Source organism: Dermacentor albipictus, chromosome 3, assembly GCF_038994185.2.
Source record: "Dermacentor albipictus isolate Rhodes 1998 colony chromosome 3, USDA_Dalb.pri_finalv2, whole genome shotgun sequence".
Lineage (NCBI taxonomy): Eukaryota > Metazoa > Arthropoda > Arachnida > Ixodida > Ixodidae > Dermacentor > Dermacentor albipictus.
In genome coordinates, this window is record NC_091823.1 from 3,681,655 (window position 1) to 3,701,859 (window position 20,205).

Here is a 20,205-nt window from a genome sequence, read left to right on the forward strand (position 1 = left end):
CATTGCGGCCGCAGTGTCGACTTTCATTTTACTATGGCAGTGCACGGTTCCCTTTGGAGAACAAATAGTTTACTTGTTCTTCAAGCAGTATGTATCCATCGTGTGTATTCTTGCGCATATAGTTTTTCATCAGTAGGTCTTGCGAAGCGCAGCCAGAAACACACACACACACACACACACACGCACACACACACACACACACACACACACACACACACACACACACACACACACACACACCCACCCACCCACCCACCCACCCACCCCCCCCCCCCCCCCCCCACACACACACACACACACACACAGACACACGCGCACACACACACACACACACGCGCGCGCACACACACACACACACACACACACACACACACACACACACACACACACACACACACACACACACACACACACACACACACACACACACACACACACACACATGTAAACGTCCTGCTTACCGCTTCAAACAAATAAAACATATCGGCCCATCCAGCACCCTGTACTCAGATTTACGGGAAGTACTCTGATAGAAAAAGAAAAAAAAACTGCAGTGCAACATACCATTCATGTTTCCGTCTTCCTCGCGTAAAAGAACGCGGAGTAATTGGCACGGTTCTTTTTTATTGCGGACGGCACTAGGGAGCCAAAAACAGTTTTAGGTAGCGATTATATATGCTAATCTTCGGCCCGTAAGCCGGGTGAAATTTTATGTCCAGTCCATGCTTGACAACAACAAAAGTCAGTGCCCTTCCACTCTGTGAAGGATCACCAGCGAAGCTGTGTATGGGGGCCCCTTAATGGCGAACTGCACCTCTGCCGCGGGTCGGCCCGGTAGTGTACTATCTTCGTGATTTTTTCTGCACGCGGTCGTGGTAGTGGGGAAAGTAGCCCTGAACACCTTCGCTGTTAAGCGGATATGGCATGGCGCTTCTAAACTCGAGCTCACAGGCCCAAACCAGGTCGCGGAATTCGATTCGTAATTCATAATTCTGTTTAGGTGCATGTTAAAGAACCCCAGGTGGTGAGAACTGAACAGGGTGCCTCATAAGGATATCGCCACACGTAAAACGGTAGAATTTGTTCAATTGAAAAGGAACAAGAAAAAAAGAAGGTAGCTGCGTCCTTCGGCTTTTTTCTAGTGATGTAAACGAAAGAAATTATTCTCGAGTCTGATTACTGACAAAAACATGTCACGCTTATATTATATTTCATACCTTCAATGTAATGCCGTTCCCGACTGTACGTCCGCTCAACTAAGCAGCTTCTGCAATATAAACGGCTGCTTTCAGTAATACGGTGCACTATCATGAGAACAATACTGAAGCATCTAAAGGAACGGCATGCCTCACATATACCGAAACATATTTCTAGATCTGCCGTGTTCGTTGAAGATAAGTGTGGTACTACATTGGACACCCTGTTTTAATGGGACTGTAAAAAAAAAAATGTTTCCTTTGCCTGACTCAAGTTTGCGGACTTACAGGCTGTTCCAAAACGGGGCGTCTATATTGAATGACAGCTAGGAACTTGTTCACCAGGACCGATTTGCCCCCGTGCGTTAATTCTCTCAGGAACTGGTGCGCCTCGGCGCAACAGCCACGACTCTCCAGCAGCACAATCATTCGGAATAAGAGTCCTCACTTGCATCGGCCCCTCACCTTCGAGGCTTCAAAAATGAGACCCAATAAGTTGGCGAGAGGCTCATTGAAAAGCGGCGAACACCCACTGCACTTGTTGCGCAGACTGCTAATGCACCGGGTTGGTGTTCTTGAGGAGCCCTTGTGACGTTGTTTCGATTCCACTCAGCGTCGGAGAAACTTGAGGGATATCTTTCGGCAATCTAGAGCGACACATCCCCAGTGGTACGCACCTAGTTACCTAAGTGGCCGTCAAAGACGTTCAATGAAGACCTGCCCACTGGCACATACCCATTGACCTAGGTTGGCATCAAAGCGTTTCATTGGAGACGAGCACAGACCAAGTGGCACATATCCAGTACTCCGAAGCGGCGTCAAAAAGTCTCTTCTCAAAGCAGCACTTGCTTAGTTCCGCGTTTACAGGGACCCATGTCGCCGTGAAAAAAGTTCGTTGAAGAGCAACAATAATCTTCACATCGCGTTTTGCTGGACCCAATAAAAGTTTATTCAGGCACTCGGTAATGAGCAATGGGTTTGAGCTACATGTGACGTGGTTCACTCGGGTCCTGCTTTTTGCCAACTTTTCGGATGTTTCTCGAGTCTGAACCCCTGACCTTCCTACATATTCGAATCCGTGAAGTCAAAAGGAACACGCCGATACCCGACTTTTATGGGTGGCTGTACTTCTGTGGTATTTCTTGCCGTTTTTTCTTTTGACTACGTCGTTACTGTGTGTTGAGCCTAAACGTGTTAGGGTTCGCGCGGCGAGAAATCGCTCGCCCGCCTCTTCTCGTCGGAGGCTTTTGCAGCGACTTTGTGATGGAGTTTGAGGTGGAAGGAGCCCCCGAGGACTTCACTAAGGACTCCGGGTGGCAGCTTCTTTCCGCCAGAGGTTCTTCAATGAGAATGAGAAACGCGGCCAATGCCAGTGCGATCGACGTTCAGCATAACGCCGGTTCGAACGCTCGGGAGCGCGCCGACCGTGCGGGTATTAAAAGCAATATCATTAGAGGGGACAGAATGCCTCCGCTGCCCAAGGAGCAGGCAAAGGTCGTCATGCGGCCCGCGGGAGGCCTGTGTATTGGCAAGTTCGGACCTACCGCAGTCACCGCGACGCCATTTGGCAGGCTGCCGGGTTCGATTCGGCGTCGCGGGACACCGACCCGATGTGTCCCAAGTTTCAACAAAATATACTGGTGATCAGCACATCCAAGAGGGACAATGCTGCACGCTACATCAGCATCGAGGGCATCTCCGTCGCCGGTCAACGTTTTGAGGTGGGCGCTTACGAGGCCGCCCACAACTCCAAGTGCAAGGGCGTCATCCGAGGCCTCTCTCTACCGACGGGCCCGCGGCGATGGACAAAAAACTCGTCAACGCGAGAAACCCCACGGCGCTGGGCGCCAAAATATTCAAGAAGACCGGCACCATGGTGGTCCTGTTCGAGGGGTACAGGGTGCCAAATTTTGTCTCGTACGGCGGCACTATAGTCAGGCGCACTTTATTCCGCAAGCAAATGGACGTGCGTTACAGCTGCGGCCGACTCGAGCACCGCTCCGACGCCTGCCCTCGCCCAACGACGCCATCTGCAGGGGATGCGAAGAAGCAAACCCCGACGCTCTGCATAGGTGCGATCCCAAATCAGGCACGCAGCCAAGGGGGGGCCTAGGGGGGCCCGCCCCCCTCCCCCCCCCCCCGAAATTAAGACGCAAATAAATTCCCAAATAACAATAAGAATCGGTTGTGGCGCTTAACTTGTTAGAGCAGTAAACGAGGGATCCAAAAGAACTGTGATTGTTCTGCAAAGATATATTTCTGTATATTTCTTCCAGAGATAATCCAAAAAACGCTACTATAGTCGGATACAATTTAAGAGGAAGCTTTAGCTCGGGCCCAACTCCAAGGCGGCCTATTCAAATACACGTAAAACGCAAAAACGTTTTTCTGAGATAACCCCAGGCCTGGACCGATTTTAATGAAATTTGTTGCATTTGAGAGAGACAGTTAAATTCTAGTGACTGTTTGCAGCGGAATTTCGATTTAGTTCCTGAATTCTGTTAAAAAGATTTTCAAATATTCGACAGTTTGAAAAAAGTAGAAGCACGAAGTTTACAAATTCATAGCGCTGCATCAAGAACAGATGTTGCGGTTCAGTAAACGGCATCCATTAGACCATTCAAAGCGGACAAATTCGATATATAATTTTGCATCTTATGGGAATTTGTTGCGTTGTTTACAAGGGTTCTGCAAAAGGTGTATTTCCATATTACTAAGTTTATTTGAGATTCATATGTAACATATCACTTTTGTCCGCTTTAAATGTACTATTAGATGTAATTCACAGAATTGTGATATCACTTTTCGTTGCCGAAAGACAGAGTTGTAAACTTGATAGTAAACTTGATAAAGCAAAATAAAGTAGTGTAAACTTGATAAAGCAAAAATTCGAAACAAACAATCACTAGAGTTTAATTTTTCTTTTAAATGCAACAAACCAGTCAAATTTGGTGCAGTTGTAGCTGAGAAAAACGAATACGAAACGAAACGAAAACGAGTACCGAAGCAAAACCTGGGACTATACCGGAACACGTCGCATATAGCCGAAGCAAGAGAAGTCTTGGAATGACCACTACCGATCCCGATCTTAGATAAATGTGAGATATTCACGAGGGTTGCAATGTGGGCTTGTTGGTAATGCATCTTCAAGGGGTGTGCGGTAGCGCGATTAAAGGATGTTCGATGTGCCGGCGCATTGCACGAATGCTAATCGCATTGCCTTCGACACTGATACTGAGATTGGCTCTGCCATAATTTTTTTAAGAACCGTTAGATCAACGAGAGGTTTGTTCTGTGTCGCTGAAGGCTTTGCTGTGGACGCAGCAGTGATCCAGAGTGGTGCGCGTCCTCTTGCCCCATTCATATCGAGATGCAATGACGAAGGAGGACATGACTGCAGTGTAACAAGAACGCCCGAAGGACTGCTCATAGTGATAAGTGTGCATGCTCTCCACTGTTTCCCGAACGCGTCATTATAATTATTTACACACATGAACTGCCTCACACACGGCTCAAATGAAGATGGGAACACGTGCTTGAGTTGTGCAGTTGTTAGTTTCTTGTAAAATATATGCTTTAATATTTGTGTATGCCTGTAACGCAGCGCAACTTTCTTGCATCATGCTCCTCCGATGGTGGTGCATAAGTAGTCTCGACAATTATGACCCATGGCGTGACAGTTGCGGTCTTCGGCAGTTTTCTTTCCCTTTCGAGGTGAAATTTGCGTGAATTCGTTACTTAGCCGGAATTAACGGCAGCAGCTTTCTGCATGACACTAGCCCGTTATGAACTTCTCCAATGACGGGCTTCAATAATTTCATTTAGATTGTTGCCGGACTCCTCCATTTAAGCTGCTTGTCTAATTTTCATAACTAGTTGTCGAGCATTACTATTTTAGTGAACTTAAATTGTATGCCTATGTGGTAAAAGAAATCCAGAGGAAATGGAAATCGTTTAATTATTCCTACTTTAATGAATTTCGAAAGCGTTTCCCATAACAGCCTTTAAACTTTACGGGATTAAAATTGCCGAAGTACCGCGTTGCAGCGTTCTGCCAATTTGCGCTTCAGGCATAACGCTTCGCAGTAGTCCATGCATGTGTTTCCCTCCCCCGCGCTGCTGGAGTGTCGCGGAGGAGGTCACGTGAGCATCTTCGCTGTCACCGCCTGAAGAAGCGGAGCCTCACTGAGGCCAAGTCGTTGGATCGGGCACCCAGGGATTCTATGCGCTCGAGCAGGCCTTCCTGATCCTCCTCAGGAAGGATGCGGAATGCGTGTAGTAGGTGGGTCGTGTAAAGGAACATCTCCACAATGGCCAGCGCCTCGCCCGGGCAGCTCCTCTTGCCTGCAAGAGAATTGCCTACAAGTAAGTTTTTCTGTACAAGGAATGACAGGAGGGCTCTGGACCAGCTTGTTTTGCCTGTAATCATACAAATATATTCATCCAGTTTTGATAGACACTTTGTAGGCTGCTTGCCTACCTGCAGAATATTATTTTTGCTTAACGTATAAAAATGCAAAATCTGTTGAATATATTTGGCTAGGTTATAGTTGATTAGATTAGCCGCAACGGCATGTGTCCGAACACAGTGACCTGCGTTTTGCCGTTAAAAGGAACAGACGTTGCGCTTACCGCTGCTTTTTTCCTTGCGAAATTTCACAGCAAGATCAAATGAACTAGTTCGGTTGAGGTTGTTTAATGTGACAGTGTTTGCCAGACATTAATAGTAACGATATAACAGTGAATGTGACATTGACGTAACACTGTGATCACAATACTCATCCGGTTATAAGTTTCGTCCAGATTTATTACATCCATTTTCTTCCTATGTTCTCGCTACTCATTAAAATCTACATTAAAGAAGAGGACCCAGTTTACCAAGCATGGGCATGACCTTTCTGCAAAAAGCACTTTCAGAAGCTTTCAATGAAGGAACGCGAAGAAGCTGACGAAGCTTAACACATACAGCAGGGAGCTCGATACGCCACAGTATCCACGCTATGGGATTCGATTGATGCTGATGGGCAGCTCATGCTGGTTTTTACTGTGGGAGATACATTGCTATGGGTAAAGTTACCTGTAATCGTGAACGCTGACTGGAATCTTGCGTAAAACCTCGAAAAGAAGGCCATCACTTAGCCTTGGTCAAGTGTCTTGCGCAGATCGCAGAGTGCTTCGTGTGTTAACGGACGGAAACTTCCTTAAGAAGCCTAGCAGCTTCGTGGAGGGCCTAATTCTTACGAGACCGAAGGGAATGAAAAATATGCGACTCTCCCCTACCTGCTCGGCAGAATATCCGACGCGGCTCATTATTCATTAAAAGCCAACTCCAACGCAACTTTCGGCCACGTAAAAAGCCTAGTTTCAGGTAATTTAGGCATGCAGTATATATGTGCAAAATCTTATGCTTGAAATGCAGCTCAATTCGTTACAATGATCTCGCAAAAATCGATGTTTTTCATACCGAAACTGAAAAAAAAAAACGACACCTTAATTTCCCGGCGGAAGGACGTACATACAGTGAAGAATGTGTAGAACTAGCGCTCGTGTTCTCTGCTTTCCTTGTTTGTATTCCGTTCCGGTGTACCAGTGAACAGGTCCTGCAGTGCGCTCTGACAAGGCTGTTGCGCACCCGCGATGTTCTTTTAACGCGGAGTGTTCTCCGAGTCCAGCCGGTTTTCTGTCTGGTTGTCTACGTTCAACAGCAGGGCTTCGATGCGTTCTTCTTCCGCTCGAACAAGAGCATAGTGGGGTGGCCAAGCTAACGCGTGGCGCAGTTACGCTAAATTGGCGAAAATTGGACGCTCTACAGTCTTGTGTGGCTGGCGTGGGAATATAACATGTCCTATCGCACACCGCAGCAACTGGAACAGGGTGTATCGCGCGGTAGTTTAGCTGAACAGCAGCAGTATGCTGTTCGGGTTCACTGAAGCGATCGTGTTGCATTTGCGACTTCAACAAATAAGCGCTCGCTCGTCGCGCACTTTTCCGCTAGCGCTGCGGTAACATCTGATCGCCGCGCTGCTGCAGGTCACGTTTAAAGTGCAGGATAAATTTTTAGCGATTTTAGCGTCTCCGGCATGATGCATCCCATTTCACCGGCGGCTGCCTAGTACGCTGGGAACGCCGGACTCGTCGACCGATGAGATCGACCAGACAACTACCGCTACCTGTAGTGAAGGGTGATGATTAGCTGTGGCTTGGCATGACTGGGCTAGAGACGAGACGTTCATTTTAGGGATCACCAGTCGTTTGTACGCAGGCGCGACTAAAAGCGAGCGCGAGAGGGACAATCTGGGGGCTCTTGCCCCTTGAATATATGACTCTGCCTACGTACTGCGTGTTGTGGGCGTGCCGGCATCGGCCGGACGCTGGCTGCCGGCGCGGTAAAGTAGGTGAAGCAGCGGGCTAAGCCAGTCGTGGCGGATCGTAGCTTTTTAGCTTCTTACGGCGATGTACCTTGTATATAACATCACAGATGTTTCCGTAGGAGCAGTAGATACCGTAGTAGAGCCTGGGCATCATATATTGAAAGTCTGGAAGGCAGAGCGCCTTAGCAACCGCGGTTGAACGCAAGTGGTTGAAAGGCCGCCGGTGACGATGACTGACCCAGCACCAGCGCCGCAGGCGCGAGGAAGTCTGTCCGGCGTACCTGCAGAGGCAAAGTTCTGACTGGTGTTGCAGAAGTCGCGGGGCGCGGTAGTGCTGAACTTAGCGTCACAAGTTGGCGGCTGGACGTGATTATATTTATTCAAACGTACTTTTTTTGCTAATTGTAACAACGTGTCATTATTTCGTATTATTGACGGCGCCTCCAGGACACCAAAGCTAGCACCCGAACTGGTCCGTGGGTTGGGGCTCGCTGAGGCCTGCTCGTGCCAGGGGTATATAAGATCGGCTGTCAGCCAATTTTTTATGCGAACACCCCCTTTCACGCTTAGGCCTCTGTGGCCCCAACTGACGGGCCACCCTGCTTGCAACTTTGATGCCCCCGCTACCCCTTGGGTGCCCTGGAGATCCTGCGCCGCTTATAACCTCAGGTGCTCGCCTGAGGCCTCCGTTTGCCGGCTACATGTGCCCTCCTGGAGCAGTGCTTGTGAAAAATCCAGTATACTGCCGCGACTAAAAAAGCGACCCGCGTCTTATACAACACGTACTAGTCAGAACCTTGCCTCTTCAGACACAGCGATCACCAAATTCGGCGTCCGTACCCACTGCCTCACTGCGCGGGCAGCCAGCGGCAGAGCGTAAAGAAACTCGACCGCACTCCGGTATGTCTAGAGGACAAACGCATAGAAGACGCGCCAAGAAACGTCCTCCATAGTGCCTAGGTAGAGCCATATATTAAAGGAGCAAAAGCCCCCACAGTGTCTCTCTCGCGCCCGCTCTTACTCACGCCTGCGCACAAACGACCGGCGATCCCTCAGATGAATGTCTCGTGGCCTAGAGGGGTTCGGTGCTAAGTGTGCATAAACTCACGGCCAGACAGGCCGGTCCGGGCCCCGAACACTCTCAAGTTCAACAAATGGCCACAGAGCGCGAAAAATCAACCGCGTGGCGCTGCTAAAAAACAACAACAAACAGGCGCAATAAACCAATTAAAAAGGTTCCCCCGTGTCCTCATTATCTCCCGCTGGAGGCGCCGTAGTAAGCGCTGATTTATTCTACAAACTTTCTTCAACAATAAACGAAGCGCTTTTATTACATGACAAAGTGTACAAAATTATCATTCCTAATTTTACATAGTACACTTTATAACCAACTTGGTTGTTTTTTTGCCATTTTAAACGCAAGATAGCGTTCAGCATCATCGACCTCCCACGTGACTTCTTGACTGGTTTTAAAATTTTTACCGGTATGTTCGCGTGCACGGCAGGTACGGATTCTTTGGTTCGTACATCGATGGGTTATCTTGTGCTAAAACCAGTTTATTGCGTTTCGATATCTCGCGTTATTTAACTTGGGGTGTAAGCCCGAAAGCTAGGTTTCAGTCGCGAGTCATGTGGAACACTTCTGCATCGAAATGGGAGCCGGATCCTGCTGCGACTGGGCAAGGCAGTAGCGCTGAGTCGCTGCTTTAATCGCTATGTAATATATTCGTCGCGTTAACTAACAGGTGGAGGAAAGTTAACGAACTAGATGCTGTATTACATATCGGCAGTCAGGGTCCCCCGCTGCTGTTTCCGAAATAAACTTTCAGTTGTGAGGCCATCACACATTCACGAAACAGAAAGCGATATCGGAAGGCGCGTCACATTTTTCATCGCGTTGTAGCCATGGGTGACTGAGCAGCTTTATCAATATAGACATATTTTTCGAGTCCGCCGGCAACTTCTTTCGTCCACAGAACCGAATACCCCTTTGTGGAGGACTTTCTTTGTGGAGGACTACGGCGGCTATGGAGCCGCTATAGATATCTTTCAGTATTTTTACATATAGCTCGTCTACACCCTGATTCCGTAATGCCTCCATGACTGCCGAGGTTTCGACTGAATCAAACGCTTTTTCGTAATCAATGAAAGCTATATATAAGGGTTGATTATATTCCGCACATTTCTCTATCACCTGATTGACAGTGTGAATATGCTCAATTGTTGGGTAGCTTTTACGGAATCCTTCCTGGTCCTTTGGTTGACAGAAGTCTAAGGTGTTCCTGATTGTATTTGCGATTACCTTAGTAAATAATTTGTAGACAACGGACAGTAAGCTGATGGGTCTATAATTTTTCAAGTCTTTGGCGTACCCTTTTTAATGGATTAGGATTATGTTAGCGTTCTTCCAAGATTCCCGTGCGCTCGAAGTCATGAGGCATTGCGTATAGAGGGTGGCCAGTTTTCCTACAACAATCTGCCCACCATCCTTCAACAAATCTGCTGTTATCTCCCCAGCTGCCTTTCCTCTTTGCATAGCTCCCAAGGCTTTCTTTACTTCTTCCGGCGTTACTTGTGGGATTTCAAATTCCTCTAGACTATTCTCTCTTCCCTTGTCGTCGTGGGTGCCACTGGAACTGCACAAACCTCTATAGAACTACTCAGCCACTTGAACTATCTCATTCATATTAGTAATGATATTGGCGGCTTTGTCTCTTAACACATACATCTGATTCTTGCCTATTCCTAGTTTCTTCTTCACTGCTTTTAGTCTTCCTCCGTTCCTGAGAGCATGTTCAATTCTATCCATATTATACTTCCTTATGTCAGCTTGTCAGCTGTTTACGCTTGTTGATTAATTTCGAAAGTTCTGCCAGTTCTATTCTAGCTGTAGGGTTAGAGGCTTTCATACATTGGCGTTTCTTGATCAGATCTTTCGTCTCCCGCGATAGCTTACTGGCATCCTGTCTAATGGAGTTAGAACCGACTTCTATTACATACTCCTTAATGATGCCCATAAGATTGTCGTTCGTATCTTCCACACTAAAGTCCTCTTCCTGAGTCAAAGCCGAATATCTGTTCTGTAGGTTGATCCGGAATTCCTCTATTTTCCTTCTTACCGCTAACTCATTGATCGGCTTCTTATGTACCAGTTTCTTCCATTCCCTCCTCAAGTCTAGGCTAATTCGAGATCTTGCCATCCTATATGGTGACTGCAGCGCACCTTGCCAAACACGTCCACATCTTGCCGAGCACGTCCACATTAAGGAACACATAACATTTGTTCCATAATTTGCACACGGATATGCGTCATCTTCGGTCACAGTACTAGCACGGAGAAGCGGAGACGCCTAGTAAGCTTACTGGCAGGCCCTCATAGCTTTAGATAGACCCTCGCTTTATTTCGTGTTTAAATGTCCCCTTGACTTACTGAGTTTTTTTTACGTTAACGCTTTATTTTTTGCTAGCTTTCCCAAAGAGCAGATAGTTTTTACGCGACAGTTATGCGCGCGCGCGTATAATTAGAGGACGCGTGCTCGGCTCGTTAATGGTCTTGCATATAAGATAAGGACGGCGAGCAAAACGAGGTGTCAAATCGCCACAGCAAGGTCAGAAACAGCTTTGAATGTTCTGCCAGTATTCTTAGTAGGCGTCTAAGTGTTCCTACTGCTGCGTTGCGTTGGCGCCTGTACAAATATGAAACGCACACTCTGTCGCCTGACTGAGGCACTTTCCGTTCTTGGTATGCTTCGCCGCTTAATATTGCTGTATTGCGGCGAAGCTGACGAGTTTAATTTCACTTATTAGGCGAAGGCTATTGTTACGAAATAACGAAAGTTTGGGTACATAGAAATGTATGGGCGCCAGCCGAGACCTTCGGTCAAGATCGAATTAACCAGAGTTGAATTGACGGAAGTCTACTGTGTACGTATTTCCCGTATTCACTCTTATTATCGTTGTTTTTATGGCACTTATGTGAGTACTTGTGCGCGCTGTGTCTTCCGCTGACGAGAGTCGTCGTGTGTACATCAACACGAAAGCTTGTTAACTCCTGCGAATCAATTTTTTTGTGCATGTGAACCAATTGATAGTACGCGTTTAAGGCTAGAAGCGGTCGGCGTTTTTATTTGAATGCACAGCAAGAGACAACGGCCGAGCGGGGCGATCGTGACTGTCTTTCCTCCATTCTTGTTTCACACTTCTTCGCCTTCGAATTAAGAGCACAGGAGTAGCCCGCGCCCTCTAAGAGGTACCACGTGCATCTCTTGTAATGCAGTTAGTTAAAATAATAGCAATATTGATAACAATAGCAAAAAAGAAACAACGTTTAGTTCCCTGCCTCGTCGTCAAGCGGCGAACACTCGCGCACAAAATGAGAGCTCTTCGATCGCCGCGATCCACGCTCACCGATTGAGAAGGGAATGACGTGCTCGGGCCTCGTGGTGAGCGCCGATCCATCGGCCGGAAGGAATCGGGTCGGGTCGAACTTGGCGGGATCCTTCCACACTTTGGGGTCCATGTGCACGGCCCACAGGTTCGGCATCACCGTTGTCCCCTCGGGGATGAGAAGTCCGTCCACGACCACGTCCTCCGCAGCACTGCCAAAGGGATTGGGAAACACGTCCTTTTATGCGAAGCATATTACGAGAGCTCAACCCAGCTGCTCAGGCGCGGCGGTGTCGCCTTCAATACCACGTGACACCGTGACGTCACGACAGAGGAGAAACGGGGCTCCAACTCGCGCCGTCGCTCGCGGCGTCGCGGTGGTATATAAGCAGCTGCGCTTGCCTCTGCTACACTCACGAGGTGAGATGCCTCCTGGAGACAGAGCTGCTCGTTGGAATGAGAAGCGAAGGTTGTGGCGTGCTACAGAGACTGATTTTCTAGGTGGCTTTGGCTCAACTCTTGCAAGATGGGCTGGGTGGGAATCGAACCAGGGTCTCCGGAGTGTGAGACGGAGACGCTACCACTGAGCCACGAGTACGATGCTTCAAAGCGGTACAAAAGCGCCTCTTGTGAATGCGGTGTTGCCTTAGAAACGAGCTGTTTCTAAGGCTCAGGCGTGCGTCGCTTGCTCAGGCGCACATTTCGTTGCCGCGCCGAACGCTGCGTTGCTCGACGCTCACCGCGTCCAATGCGGGCCGCGTAGTCGCTGCGCCGTAGCCAGTGGCGTAGCTAGGTCGTCTGGCACCCGGGGCCCATAGGTCTTCTGTCACCCCCCTCTCCGGGTGTAGCCGGCGGAAAGAGGGGTGCCTTCAAACGTATATGACACCCCCCCCCTTCACTGTCCCCTTGCACCCGGGGCCCACGGCCCCCCGGCCCCCCCTGTTGCTACGCCACTGGCCGTAGCCCATTGTCTTACACCCCTTGGCGGGTCGACGGGAACGCTGTCGCGTTCCACTCTTGAAGGCGAAGCAGAGTAACGCATGAGTTGTTTCTTCGTCTAGCCGAACTAAATATAGCCAAGCAACAGCAGTTCACTAGGCTAAACAGTGGATCAACAACTAAAATAAAGGCTAGTATGCTTCGCATCCTGGGCTTAACCTTAGCTAAGCCACAGCCATTTTTTATTTGCCGCTTTTGAGCGCAGCAATTAACATCGGGGCGAACTGTTGCTGCATGGCGCGTCGCTAGTTTTGTGATGCAAGCTGCTATGTATAGCCACGTACAAATGCGTACGTGTTGTGTTTCACTAGAAAACCTTGCGGAATCGCATTGTATGACGCTGAGACAATGGCGCAGTGTTTTGAGGGCAGCGCCTATAGACAGTTTCTGGATATATATTATAATACGAACCAAGAGAGGTGCTGCGGCTCGCAATAGGTAAACATTAGAACAGATGAGCAGATGCGTACACAGACGCTCTCAGTTGCGTGCCGCATTGCGGGGACTCACTCGCGTAAGTTCCTTGAGAATATCCCCGAAGTATGAACCATGACTTGAAACCAATGCCATGCGAAGGGGCATGTGGCAAAGCCTCGAGTCGTGAGGGACAGCGCGCGAGGGCGAGCAGAGAATGATTGTGGCTAGATGCGCGCATTCTTCCCGCTCGCTCAATGTTGTAGGTCACGAGATAAAGCGCGCACTAGGGGAGGAAAGCGTGCTCCTCGTCCTCTAGCCTGCAGCGGTGGCTGCGTATGGGGCGCCGCCTGCCTGCCCTGTCTTGCCGGTGGAGTATGCGCAGAGGTAAGCGGCAGTGGGGGCAAACGCGAGCTGCGATGGCTGTTGGCTTTAAGGGGACCTTCTTCCCGCGCGCTTCGTGTTGGAGGTCGTGTAATCTGAAGTTTCAGAATGAATGGATAAACTATATTTGAAACGGCTCTTCGTCCGTACCGTCTGCCGCTTCGAGACGCGTCGATGTGAGAGGCCGCATGTATCGTTCGCTGCCCGCTGCATGCCGGCGCTCTTCATAACGCCAGCATTGTCGCCGCCAGTGTTCGTAGTTAGATTTTGTGACACACGTACTTATTCTACCTGACATGTCTTCTATAGCACCCAGCTAGTCTCTGCTGCGCATTCATGGCTTCTATCATGGCCAGGTTGGCATTAGCTTGTAGTATACTCGTGTCCTTTTTCGAACAAGCATTAATTGCGAGCGAGCGCTTGTGTTATCCTTTTACAGCGGATTTGTATGTGTCTACCCACCCATACATTTCTCAATGTTCGCATGGATGGGTGGATGTTATGAGCGTCCCCTTTGGAACTGGGCGGTGGGTTGCGCGACCAACCTCTTGCTAATATACTTCCTAATGTCTTACCTAGATTAAACAATAAAAAAAGGAAAGAAACCACTATGAACTCCCACAACCAAATTTTCTGATCTCCTGTGGCGAACTGTGCTTTTGTACGTCTTCATTTTTTGTCTTTTCCCTGCTTTTATTCCACCAATCCTCCAATCGCCTCTTACTAATCTCTATTCCGGACATGTTTACTTTCCACCTGCCCTCGCTGAACCCAAGGGCTTCAAGGAGTTTAGTGGTGCCTAAATCGACCGCTGGGCAGATATCTTCACATTCAAATAAAACATCGTTTCAACTTCAACTTTATAATTCTTCTAGTAAACACTAGAAAGGTCCTCCTGGGCTAAAAGCTGCCATAAGCGGTTTGACTGGACCGACGAGACGTTGTTGTACATGGCAGGGCGATAACAGCACAACCAAGGCTTTGGCCATATGAGTGCTGCTTGTCAAATGTATACTGCTTTTTTCCATGTATGTAGTAGTTGAAGCTACCGTTGAAACCTATATTTAGAAAAAAAAACATTCCAAATGAATTTGAAATGTCTTACAATATGTATTATGTATGGGCTTTTTTAAGTAATGCACGTAAATGAACTCTTTGATCCATGCATAGCATACAATGCTTATGCAGACTTGCCTCGAGCAGTAGGTTCTGTTCTCACGAAGCTGCTTGTAAATATTTTCCTGTGCGTGTAATTTTCAGTAGGCAATTACAATGTCTCAGTTGTTTTGGACAAGCGAGAACTGTTGCTGCTAGGGAAGCCCGGTTACAGAGTCCCTGAGGGTGCACATTAGGCCAGCTGTTTGTCCAGATACGCAAGTGCTAAGGGACCCGTTTTTCAAGTTCTTTTCTGTAGCGTATATGAATGCTGGCTTTGCCAGTGTGTGACATGACACTGCTCCGGATGTTTTGTCTCACTACATGGTTACTCAATTCTTTTGCAAAGGTTACAGTTGAACCATTATTTGCGGTTACGATTGCATCATGATTGTAGTACCATCATAATTGATCGCAACTATAATTTTATAATTCAGGAGGACAGCAAAAAGCAGTGCTTGTGCGGCGTTGGTCTCCAGCCAGTGTGTGAAAGACTGAAGTCAGCACTTTAGTCACTATAGTCAATAGGTAGAAGTGAGCCAACGTCGACAAATGTATTTTCTTGGCTTAAGCGCAACGTAAATATCAGCGCAGACATCAGAGGACCAGTCCCTAATGTGTTTACATCCCCGTACAGTGAATTAGAGTACAGTGAGATATGACATATTTTTTGCACTTGTGTTTCCTCCTCTCTGAACAGTGGACATTGGCAGTGAGCAGCAAGTTGATTACATTCAGTCAGGATTTCGCCTTTCATGGCAAGGCAAGAAGTGCTCCAAATTCATGTGTTCTCTCGACATTATCTTGCATTTTGTATGAATGAGTGCATCAACAATCCTCTCTCCGCAGTCTGCCCCCTTGGGTGATACCCAACCATAGTTCTCATGCATCTTTTTTTATTTGGGCAATCCAAATACAAGGACAAGGTTTGCCCGCAAGGTAAGGCATAAGGAGGGCGTAATCTTCCTGTTGTTCCCCATGTTTAATTCTCATGTTCTGTATTTCCTCGTGAACCCTCCCAATAGGCTCCAATGATCAATGATCAAGTTAACACCTGACAGAGGGAGCGAGGTGTAAATGTTTTACTGTCAACGCTAGTTATGTATGCACATCTGTTCATATGTGTACGTTGTCCTAGTCTAATGCACGCTCTTTTGTCACACTGAAGCCACTGGTCTTGGGTGTCTTCATTCGAGCCCAACACCGCATATTGATTGAATGGAAAAATAAACAGAAAGTCTGTCTGCTAGTCTGTGTCTCAAAAATTTCTTGCCACAGCAGTAAGTTAATAGGAACAATGGTGAAAAGACGCAGCAACATTGCCTCGTGGATTGCTATATAATGTTACTGTACAAAAATTACTTTTGTTACAATATCTGATGAGTTAAATATTGCCTGTTTATACCATCCAAGTGCCCAGTGCAGCTCAACCAAGCACCGATCTTGGACAAATGAATTCGCAAATGTCTTTTCACATGCAGCTTGATTTTTAAAACTTGCAACAGTACAATTATGCTTGCAGTACTCTGTTCATGGCACTTGCTAATCAAGGATGCTAGGCTTTTGACATCTGCTGCTTCTATGAACGCCTGCGCTTACTGTTATGTATAGTATGTGGCGTTTAGCCTCGGGAAGCTGTACATGGGCTGTGAGACATGCCATGCACATCAACTTAGCAGCACTGCCAGTTGCAGTAAGATCATGTGCGTGCCTAATATAAGGCAATGTTTGGCTAGTGCATCTATCAGACATGCACCTAAGACATTTGAAATGAATTCTCCACCATTTAATGCTCATTGTTACCGAACCCAATTGCTTGCTCTGTAGTTCAAGGGTGCATCACACATTTGATCTGGGCAATTAAGATGATTAAAACGGTATTAGGGTGATTCTACTCAAGGCTGTACAAAGACAGTTTATTTAGGCATAAGATAATTGCACAGTGCCCTCAAATCGTCAAACACAGCTACTGACTCCTTGGCGACATTGGATAAGTGGCGAAAGTGAGTGCCCTCAAATCGTCAAACACAGCTACTGACTCCTTGGTGACATTGGATAAGTGGCGAAAGTGACACATTGGTAATGAGGGACAGCACATTGGAGGGCTGTCTTTTTCTACCATCTGGGGTTCATTAACCTGTACTGAAGTCGCACAGTATACAGGCGGCTTGCGTTTCGCCTCCATCGAAACACGGCCGCCGCGGCTGGGATTGCACCGATCCTAGTGCTCAGCAGCCAAGCCAGCGCACAAGGACAGCGTTCATCGTTGCATAGCGCCCAGAAACCGAGAAACCAAGGTGAAAATTATGTGCCTTTGGATAATGCTTGACAATTGCGCTATCTCAAAAGGACGTGCACAACGCCAGCGGCCAGTTCTGAAAGCACGCCAGCAAGCCGACAGCGGTTCGTCAGTGGTCCTGTCCAACCACGAAAAATTGCAAGGAAACGTATATAGACTAACCTTAAGGGCATTGATGTTACGATGCGATGAACGCATGGGTACAACTGAATTCAGATTGAGTCCTCGATCAATAGCACTTCTCACTAAAGAAATACTTCCAAACAGCACGCAACAGCCCGCACGATCAATACGAAGAGACCTAGTTTTGGCTGGAAAGGAACTGCAGGGACGTCCAAAATACTGTCTTGCTTCGCTGCAACTATTGATTGTGAAGAAGGATATTTAGCTGGACTTTTTGGTGCATATTAACATGGAAAGAAAATCGAGTGCAAACTTGAAAATACGTATTGTCAAGTTTCACTTCAGTTGGCAGTGAAGTTTCATGAGTAATGAAACGGACTCGGCAGTGAAATGAACTGTACCGTGGACTTTTGAAGAGTGAAAGGCTCAGACTCCATACACTTTCTCCACGTTTGTTGCCCACCCTATAGCTTCCGCCAATGAAAAGACCCTTCAAAAACAGCAGACGCTCTAAAGCAATCAAGTACGACGCCATTTTGAAAAGGTCTCATGACGATTTTGTGTGCCTTGTTTGCCAACTGTAGTTTAGGTTGTCTCCAACTATAGCATTCGTGCTCCTAAAGTTTTCGCGGTGCGATTTTCTAAACATTGTTTACCTGGCACCTGGGCATCAATCTTTACAAAATAAACAACTAAAAAATAACACGATGTTGCGAAGGGTCATTAACATGAAGTACTCGATAAAATGACCTGATAGTGTCCGCGAATATGCCATATGATCAACCAGACGCACGCGACACACTGAAAGAATATGCGCAATATTTTAAAGCGAAAGCTTCATTGGCCGCGAACTTGCGAATTCGTCGTGGCCGTGCTGCGAGGAGGCACATGACGTCAACCGCGTTCCTCGTCGTTGCGTTCGCCTCCACTCGCTTCGCCAGATGCGTCGCATGCCTGATAACATGTCGGAGGATCGAAAAGGAGAGCTCGCGTGCGCCACAACCACAGTTGAGGCGGCAGTATGGACAGCGACAATTCTGATAAACAGGAGGAGGCCTGGAATCGACATCGGAACAAGATGAAGAGGAAACGAATCGCCCAGGAAGCAGACGAACAGAGCGCCTAACGACTTGCTATCAATATTCAACCCCACTCTTACATTCTCTCTGTTAAGGTCCTCAATCATTTGTTTTAACTCGTCTGCATTGTTGCTGAACAGAACAATGTCATCGGCAAACCGAAGGTTGCTTAGATATTCGCCGTCGGTTTTTACTCCTAAGCCTTCTCAGTTTAATAGCTTGAATACTTCTTCTAAGCCCGCAGTGAATATCATTGGAGAGATTGTGTCTCCCGTCTGACCCCTTTCTTTATAGGCATCTTCCTGCTTTTCTTGTGTAGAATTAAGGTACCTGTAGAACATCTGAAGATATTTCCCAAGGAATTTACGTAAGCGTTCTGTACCCCTTGATTATGTACTGCCGCTATGACTGTTGGTATCACTACTGAATCAAGTGCCTTTTAGTAATATGTGAAAGCTATATAGAGAAAGTTATTGTACTCTGCGTATTTCTCGATAACCTGATTAACGACATGGATGTGATGCATTGTATAGTACCCCGTCCTGAAGCCAGCCTGTTCCCTCGGTTGACTAAAGTCCGCTGATGCCCTTATTCTGTTGCAGGTTATTTTGGTAAATATTTTATATAGGCTGGGAGTAAGCTAATAGGCCTATAATTTTTTAAATTCTTTATCGTCTCCCTTTTTGTGGATTAGTATAATGTGTGCATTCTTCCAATCTCCTGGGACCCTTGCAGTCGATAGACACTTCGTATAAAGAGCCGCCAGTTTTTCAAGCATCATGTCTCCTCCCTCTTTGATGAAATCGACTGTTATTCCATCTTCTCCTGCCGCTATTCCTCGTTTCATGTCTTGCAAGGCCCTTCTGACCTGATCGCTAGTTATAGGAGGAGTTCCTGCATCCTGTTCATTACTTTTTCTAATTGAGGTATCCTGACTCCTCTGGGTAGTGTACAGGTTAGTATAGAATTCTTCCGCGGCTTTTACTATGTCTTTGAGATTGCTGATGATATTACCCTGCTTATCTTTCAGTGCATACATCTTGGTTTGTCCTATGACAAGTTTCTTCCTCACCGATTTCAGGCTGCGTTCATTTTTTACGGCTTCTTCTGTCTTTCGCACGTTATAGTTTCGAATATCTCTTATTTTCGCCTTGTTGATCACTTTTCTTGACACTTCCATTTGTTGTCGTTTCTTTATTAGGTCCTTTGTTATTTGGGAGAGCTTGCTACTGGTTGTCTTGGTGCCTTGCCTCCCACTTCAATTGCTGCCTCTGAAGCCAGCCTCGTTACGGTTTCATTCATTACCTGTATGTCATCATCATCATCATCCTCATCATCATCTCTCTGTTCTAAGACTGCATATTTCTTTACAAGTACCAGCATAAATTTGTCTCCTTTTACCCTACTGCCTCTAAGTTTATCTGTTTTTTCTTGACCAATTTTCCTCTTTCTCTGTTCAAATCGTGGTTAATCCTAGGCTTCACTAACCTATGATCACTGCACTTTACCCTACCTATCTTCTACATCCTGCACTACGCTGGGATCGGCAGAAAGTATGAAACCAATTTTGAATTGAATTGAATTTCTTGTTTCACAATTAGGGCTTTTGCAGGTCCACTTTCTGTTGCTACGTTTCGTGAAAAAGGTGTTCATTATTCGAAGATTGTTACTTTCTGCAAATTCTACCAGCATCTCTCGTCTAGCGTTTCTAAATTTGACACCGTAGTTGCGAATTGCTTGTTCACCAGCCTGCTTTTCCCCCATTTTCGCATTGAAGTCACCCATTACTACACTATACT

At 47.1% G+C, this 20,205-nt stretch overlaps 1 protein-coding gene across 1 annotated transcript in view; it reads right to left on the minus strand.

Moving 5' to 3' along the window:
- Positions 1-4,330: 4,330 nt before the first annotated feature.
- The window catches only part of LOC139057117 (vitamin D 25-hydroxylase-like), a 45,281-nt gene continuing 29,406 nt past the window's right edge, over positions 4,331-20,205 (minus strand). The window contains exons 7-8 of the mRNA XM_070534890.1: positions 11,975-12,165; positions 4,331-5,540 (exon numbers count right to left, since the gene is read on the minus strand). Of these exons, the coding sequence (XP_070390991.1) occupies positions 5,356-5,540; positions 11,975-12,165 (376 nt within the window). The 3' untranslated portion in view covers positions 4,331-5,355. The remainder of the gene's footprint in view (positions 5,541-11,974; positions 12,166-20,205) is intronic.